General features: G+C 34.9%; 1 protein-coding gene across 1 annotated transcript in view; it reads left to right on the plus strand.

Moving 5' to 3' along the window:
- Positions 1-379: 379 nt before the first annotated feature.
- adcy3b (adenylate cyclase 3b) overlaps positions 380-8436 on the plus strand; it is a 15962-nt gene continuing 7905 nt past the window's right edge. The window contains exons 1-5 of the mRNA XM_016282939.1: positions 380-1012; positions 3895-4044; positions 6089-6222; positions 7992-8103; positions 8275-8402. Coding sequence (XP_016138425.1) covers positions 380-1012; positions 3895-4044; positions 6089-6222; positions 7992-8103; positions 8275-8402 — 1157 coding nt within the window. The remainder of the gene's footprint in view (positions 1013-3894; positions 4045-6088; positions 6223-7991; positions 8104-8274; positions 8403-8436) is intronic.

The raw sequence follows: 8436 nt of genomic DNA on the forward strand, positions 1-8436 counted from the left end.
CAAATATATACCGTATGTGTGTGTATTTAAATATACATTATAAATAGGCCTATACACAGTATACACATACATATTATAGACGATTAATCGCGATTAATCGTTTGACAGCACTGGTTTTAATACCTTTACAAAATATACAATAAATAAGGAAACTAGAGCTTAAATTAGTTTCTTTTCTGTTATTGTTGCATTTTAAGGATGTGGAAGAGCAGTTGGAGATGTGTTTGTCGTGGAAACGGAGCCGGGGATCGTTAAGGAATGACAGACTGACTCTCTCCGGTGCGTTTCTACTCAAACCCGAGCGGAATAAAATCGGACAACCGTGACGGATCTTCTACAGACGGCAGTATTACACGTCGAGCTTTGCTAGAGCTTCAGTATGTCGGTGAACGGGACTCAGGACGGTCCGGTTACCGTCGCGGAGCCGCACACTGGCGGTGGCGTGCGCGAGATAACGGCGGCGCGTGGCGGCTCGCTGTCTCTGCCGCGTTTCATGCGTCTCAAGTTTACACCGGAGTCTCTGGAGAAAGTTTATCAGACGTACTTTCTGCGGCAGCGGCAGGAGACGTTACTGGTGCTGATCGTGTTCGCGGCCCTCTTTAACGGTTATGTCGTAATCATGTGCGCGGTGGTTTACTCTGAGGATAAACTGAAGACGCTCGCGGTGGCGGCAGGTGGGCTCGCGTCGGATATTCTGCTCTATATTTTGTGCCGGTTCCGTTTGCTGCCGGAGTCCGTGTCCCGGAGCCTCGTGCCGTTCGCGCTCTGGCTGCTCATCACGGTCCACGTGCTGTGTTACTTCAGTTTGAACTTCGCGGGATTTTACGCGGCCGGTGACACCGTCGGATGGCAGACATTCTTCCTCTTCTCCTTCTTCCTCACGCTCCCGCTGCCGCTCGCGCCCATCGCGCTCCTGAGTGCGCTCTCGTGCTGTGCGCACACGCTGCTGCTGGGAGTCACCGTAGCGCAGAGACATCAGGACAAACTGCAGCTAACAGTGCTGATCAGACAGGTGACACACACACACACACACACACACACACACACACACACTGGAAAAATTGTTTTGTCACTTGCCATAATAAAATACCATAGTAAGGTACCTCGAATACCAGGAATTCACCAGAAATTATTTTCAGTGAGTTGCACCTGATCATGCTTCTGAATGCACTTGGTACCCACACAGTACTATTTTGTAAAGGGGATTACCATTACAATTTTTTTTTAAATGGTATGAATTTTGTTACCATGGTGAAAGTACAACCTAATGTCATTACTACAGTACAAAAATAGTCTTGCATGTGGTAACAAAGAAAAAAATTGTATTAAATTATAATATCTATAAAAGTATTTTATTTAATATAATATTTTATTAATGTGTTTTAATTTGCATTATATTTTTATATAATTTTTACTTCAATTTTATAGTAAAAATTGTAGATATCTTTCTAATTTACTAATGCACTACTGGTCAGGTATTTGTATTTATTTTTTTAAAGGAATTAATACTTTTTTTCAGCAAGGATGCATTAAATTAATCAAAAATGAGAGTATAGACATTTATAATGTTACAAAAAGTTCTATTTTCAAAATAATCCTTAAAAAACATCACGGTTTTCACAAAAATATAAAGCAGCACAACTGTTTTCAAAACTGGTAATAATCAGAAATGTTTCTTGAGCAGCAAATCAGCATATTAGAATGATTTCTGAAGATCGTGTGACACTGAAGACTGGATAATGATGCTGAAAATTCAGCTGTACATCACATGATTAAATTACATTTTAAAATATATTACAGTAGAAAACAGTTATTATTGTGCTGCGCGCACACGCTGCTGCTGGGATTCAAGACAAACTGCAGTTAACAGTGCTGATCAGACAGGTGACACACACTTACACTGTTTTGTCATAATCAAATACTGTAGTAAGGTACTTAAAATATTATATACTATTTTCAGATATCATGGTATCACTTTTTTTCTGGGCATGGCACCATAGTAGGCTACTTTATTAAAATACTATAATATTATCACTACTACAGTACAAAATTCATGGTAACAAATAAATGACATTGAATAATTGTATTAAATGATAGTATCTATTTTATATAATATTTAAACAATATATTTTTATATAATATTATCATATAATGTTTATTTCAATTTTGTAGTAAAAAATTGCAGATATTTGTATATAATTTACAGATGCACTACCGGTCAGTACGTTTAAAAAAAATAAATTAATAGTTTTATTCAGCATTAAATTCATCAAAAGTGACAGTACAGTCATTTATAATGGTGCAAAAAAATCTATTTCAAATAGGTCCTATACCTGGAATTTGTGCTCTGCATTTCAACCATCCAAGTGCACACACACACAGCAGTGAGTAGTGAATGAACACACACCCAGAGCAGGGATTGTCCTCCCAGATTGTCGGTATCGAGACTCGAACTCGCAACCTTTGGTTTACAAGTCTGACTCTCTAACCATTAGGCCACGACTGCACCAATAATCCTTAAACAATAGTTCGACAGTATTAAGCAGCACAACTATTTTCAACAGTAGTAAAAATTGTTTTTTGATCAGCATATTAGAATGATTTATAAAGACTTATATAACTATTAATTTAATAATAACAGAAGTTCTTATGCAGCTATTGAATAAATCATTTAATAAATAATATAAAAGTCTTCATGCAACTGTAAGTCTTTACAGAGCTCTTAAATAAGTAATTTAATATTATTTTGTACGAATGTTCATTAAATTATTTGTAATAGCATCATAAATACTTTTTTATCAAATTATTTAACAGCTGCATGAAGACTTATATTTATTAAATTCATTTATTTAACAAATGCATTAAGACTTTATTTGTTCAATTATTTAACAAATGCATGATTGAAGGCTTACATATTTATAAATTAATTTAAGAGCTACATGAAGACATATTTATTCATTATTTTAAGAGCTGCATAAAGACTTATATATTAAATTATTTTTAACAGCTGCATAACAATTTATATTTATTAAATTGTTTATTTAATAGCTGCATAAGACTATACATATATTAAATTATATATTTAAGTTCAGTTTTAGTTGTTTTATTATTTTAGTACTTTCAAATAGGTCCTATAATTGGAATTTGTGCTCTGCATTTCAACCATCCAAGTGCACACACACACAGCAGTGAGTAGTGAACAAACACAGACCCAGAGCAGGGATTGTATCTGGGAGAGATTGTCGGAATCGAGACTCGAACTCGCAACCTTTGGTTTACAAGTCCGACTCTCTAACCATTAGGCCACGACTGCACCAATAATCCTTAAACAATAGTTCGACAGTATTAAGCAGCACAACTATTTTCAACAGTAGTAAAAATTGTTTTTTGATCAGCATATTAGAATGATTTCTAAAAGGATCATGTGACACTAAAGAGTAATGATGCTGAAAATTCAGCATTGCCTCACAGGAATAAATTACATTAAATTACAAAACAGTTCTTTTTAATTGTAATAATATTTCACATTATTATACTGTATTTTTTAATCAAATAAATGCAGCCTCAGTGAGCATAAAATAACTCTCAAAATTTTGAAGTGTTTTTATTTAACCAAACTCTTACAAGCAGTACTGTGGTGGTACCATGGGATAGTCTCCAAAACTGTAATGCATGACAGCAGAGGGTTGTGGGAGCAACATGTCACGTGTTTCATGCCACGCACATTGAGCTCATGGAAGGGTCAGATATGATGATTTCCCATTGACGTCATGGGTCAGACTCAACCACAACTCAAAATCATCACTCTATTTTCCATGTCAATAAAACCATGTTCTGTGTGGCTGGAGTGTGTATATTCAAACAAAAGTGACATGAGTGTGTTGTTTCCCATAGCTGGTGGCGAATCTGATGCTGTATTTTGCTGCTGTGCTGGTGGGCATGATGTCATATTTCATGGCCGACCGTAAGTACCGCACGGCGTTCCTCGAGGCCAAACAATCTCTGGAAGTCAGTCTTACGCTGAAGGAACAGAGTCAACAACAGGTACGTGCACAAATGCATTCCCAAGTACAAATTTTCTTTTGAATGAAAAAGGTTTTTAAGTGCACCGGATGCTTTTTGTAGGGATTTTGTGCCATGTTTGAGTGTGTGAGGAATGAACGCACCGAGATGCTCTAATTGGGCTCAGTGGTGGAGCTCTGCTCTGGGGCCCTTGTGTCCTGTTACCTGTTATTGGCACATCTGAGCAGAACTAGAGACAAGGACACACTGTACACACACACACACACAGAGCAGGTTGTGTTCTGTTGTCACTCTTATTGCAGTAATGAAGTCAATCCCCAGGCTACTGTTAGTGTGACAGCAGCAACACTAAAGACCCAAGAGCCCAAATTTGCCATCACACATTATTTTATGTTGGTCACACAGTACGTACTAAACCTAGTTTTATGATCTGTTTTATATATTAAAAATATCTCACTAAAGTGCAATACAGACATTAGTTCCCCCAAAAAGTAACATTGATTTGCTATTTGTGAGCTGCATAAAGACTGATATATTTACTAAATTAATTTAAGATCTGCACAAAGGCTATATTATATCATGCACATAGGCTTATTGAATGACTTATTTAGGAGCATAAAGACTTATATAACTTATATAACTAAAATGTAATATTATTTTGTACGAATGTTCATTAAATTATTTGTAATAGCATCATAAATACTTTTTTATCAAATTATTTAACAGCTGCATGAAGACTTTTATTTATTAAATTCATTTATTTAACAAATGCATTAAGACATTATTTGTTCAATTATTTAACAAATGCATGATTGAAGACTTACATATTTATAAATTAATTTAAGAGCTACATGAAGACATATTTATTCATTATTTTAAGAGCTGCATAAAGACTTATATATTAAATTATTTTTAACAGCTGCATAACAATTTATATTTATTAAATTGTTTATTTAATAGCTGCATAAGACTATACATATATTAAATTATATATTTAAGTTCAGTTTTAGTTGTTTTATTATTTTAGTACAAATTAAACAAAAGAAAAATCTCAAAATAAAAACGAGAAATCATGCTTTTTAAAACTAGCTGAAATAAAATAATTTTTGAAGTATTTTATTTGAATTAATGTAAATTTTATTTTAAGTATTTTAAGTAAGGGCGTTTTTGTGGTTTTAGTTTTAGTGAACTTTGACTGCATTACAGCAAGATATGTCTCAAAGAAAGATTTTGTGATGTGTATGTGTAAGTGTCGCAATAGCGTCACAAATCGGAAAACGTAATTTTCAGATTAAACTTTAATTGCAAATATGAACTATTTTGAAACAGTTTTTCAAAGCAGTCCCACTATCTGCTATTGGTCAACAAACAGATAGTCCTGCCCGAAACATATGGCAAAGCACCACATTGTTTTATGGTGAAATTAATTTGGTACTTGATGGTATGCTTAGTTGTCTCAACTATGCTACTTTTTTAGTTTGCTTATGAATTGCTTTGTTTCATCATTATTTTACAGTTTAAATTCTGCAATTTAATGGCAGGTTCCCATGTGATATCTTACCCCATTTATGTTGACAACATGTGCCATATTAGGGACTAACAGTATTTGCTATTAAGTGATAATGGAATCCTTAATCGCTAACACCAATCTATCTGTACAGTGGTTTCTGTCAGCATCTCTTTCTGTCTGTCCTGCTCATGTTGTCACATGGTCTCCAGAGACCCTGTCAATCCCAGAATGCCATAGCAGCAGTGGGGGCTTCTGGGAGTTGAGTGCATCCAGCCAATCAGAGCGCGGATGACAGGTTTAACTCACTATGGCAACGGCATCAAGAGACAAATGCACTCTGCGATCAAACTCCCGAAATCCCACATCGCTCTTCTGCTCGTGAACTATGCACACCCACTAAATTAGAAATATACATACAAAGATCACAAGATCTGATGAATATTCATAAGCTAAGACATTGCTATTCTTTATTTGTTATATTATTGATAATAAAAGTGCATAATCGCAACCATGTAGATACATATTTTGATATATATGTTTTTTGCGCATGCATAGGAGGAATTGCTGTTGTCCATCTTGCCGAAGCACATAGCAGATGAGATGCTTCAGGGCATGAAGAAAGAAGCCAATCAGAAATCAGATGCTCAGCAGTTCAACACCATGTACATGTACCGCCACGAAAACGTCAGGTAAAACACTCAATCTATCTGTCCTCCACTCATGGTCACTCCATGATTGTTATCCTGTCTTCATTTATTATTAAGCGCATCTTGATTTTGATTCACCTCAGTGATTCTTTTGAGTCTGTTCACCAAAAGACTCACTCAGATTTGTCCATTGACTCATTCAGTATATATCTGCATATTTGTCAATCAAAAATAAATGTAAGATACAGATACGATTTCTGTACTAGTGCTAATAAATAGAATGCTTTTGAAATATGCAATAACCAGGTTTATACAGTATATCAATATTATCGGTCTGGCGAGTAAAACTAAACAATTTACTAGCCAATGGCGATTCAATTGCCAAGGTGTCCATAGAGGGTTGACGAGGTAAAATCGAAGTAACTAAACAGCTTCATAGTTTAAGAGAGACACACTGGTAATTCACACACACAACTGTCATCTCTCTCTGGATCGATAATTCATTCAAATAAATGCTATAATTCATTCAAATGAATGTGGTCTTACCGCACTATTTCATCTCTGTATCTGATTTGAAGTGGGCAGAAAGCTAGAGCTAACAAGCCGTAACTAACGAAAATAACCGTCATTTTTACCATTCCGGTTAAATATTGCGCTGCTAACATCATAAACAGTTTTAAGTTGTCAATACTGGCAAATGACCATGGAATAAGTGGGATAATCAATGGCTTGCCGTGCATTAAAGGGGTCATATGATGCAATTTCAATTTTTACTTTCTCTTTGAAGTGTTACAAGCTCTTGGTGCATAAAGAAGATCTGTAAAGTTGCAAAGACTAAAGTCTCAAATCCAAAGAGATATTCTTTATAAAAGTTAAGAGTCAGCCACACCTACCTAAAATGGCTCGTTCTAACACGCCCCCACATATCTGCATCATATGACCCCTTTAAAGGATTTTAGAAAAAAACTCAACACCACCATCTAGTGGATTGTAAATATATTGATTTTAGTGTTCTACCAAATAGTATAATAAAAGATCGATACTTAGCATCCGTGGGGGGGGGGGGGGGGGGGGGTTTTCCCCCCCCCCCCAACAAAAATTTTTTTTTTTTTTTTTTTTTTTTTTTTTTTTTTTTTTTTTTAAAAAATTTTTTTTATATATATATATTTATTTATTTCTCTTCTTTTTTTCTTTTTTTTGTAACAAAAATTGCTTGGTTTTTAGTTTTAGTAACTCTCTTTTTAACTAATTTTAATTAACTAATTGAATATTGATTGTTCCACAGCTAGCCATAATTTTTAACTGAATGAATTCAATTGTTTTCACAATAAAAAGATATATGCTGATTCTAAGCTATTTGTATGCATGCATTTTGAAAATAAGATTATTTAAATATAATAAAATATATGCAAAGTTAATGATAAACTGCCATGATTTTTTTGACTGTAGAAATCTTACCTTTTTCTTATCTGTTTAATTTATGTATGACTGACAAATATGCTTCACGTTAAGTTTATTAGTGTGCTTGTGTTAAAATTGTATATTCCAAATGGATGGTAATTTTATATGCAAATCAAATACATAAATTTTTTTAATGTAACCTTCCTGTATTTACATCATTGCACCAGTAGATCGCAAAAAGTGAGTGTCTTATAATAAACCTAAGCATTTTTTTTATTGCTGAATATCATGTTTCATTCACAAATACTTCACATTACAGATTCATTCATTTCATGTTGACTTTGAATAAGGCTGTTCAAACTCTTCAAACACACTGAAGTATTGATCTAACAGCTCCACTCTCTCTGCAGTATCCTTTTCGCAGACATTGTAGGTTTTACACAGCTGTCTTCTGCCGTGACTCCAAAAGAACTTGTAAAACTACTCAACGAACTCTTTGCTCGCTTCGACAAACTAGCAGCAGTGAGTAAAAACAGCCAACACACATATTTTACATATTTATGTACGTCCACCTTGTAAAGAAAAGGCTACAAATAGTACAAATTCATATGTTATAGGGAATTTGTGCACAAAATTTTCAGTACTAAAGATACAAAAAACACTGTAACTTCCACTCTCATGGTGTTTTAACAGCAACACCACCAGCTAAGGATCAAGATTCTGGGAGACTGTTATTACTGTATATGCGGTTTGCCAGATTATCGTGAAGATCATGCGGTCTGCTCCATTATGATGGGCCTGTCTATGGTGGAGGCCATCTCGTAAGTACACGCCCACTGGGTGGGGCTTTGCCTG

The sequence above is a fragment of the Sinocyclocheilus grahami genome, unplaced genomic scaffold, assembly GCF_001515645.1.
Source record: "Sinocyclocheilus grahami isolate Dianchi unplaced genomic scaffold, SAMN03320097.WGS_v1.1 scaffold168.1, whole genome shotgun sequence".
NCBI classification, from domain to species: domain Eukaryota; kingdom Metazoa; phylum Chordata; class Actinopteri; order Cypriniformes; family Cyprinidae; genus Sinocyclocheilus; species Sinocyclocheilus grahami.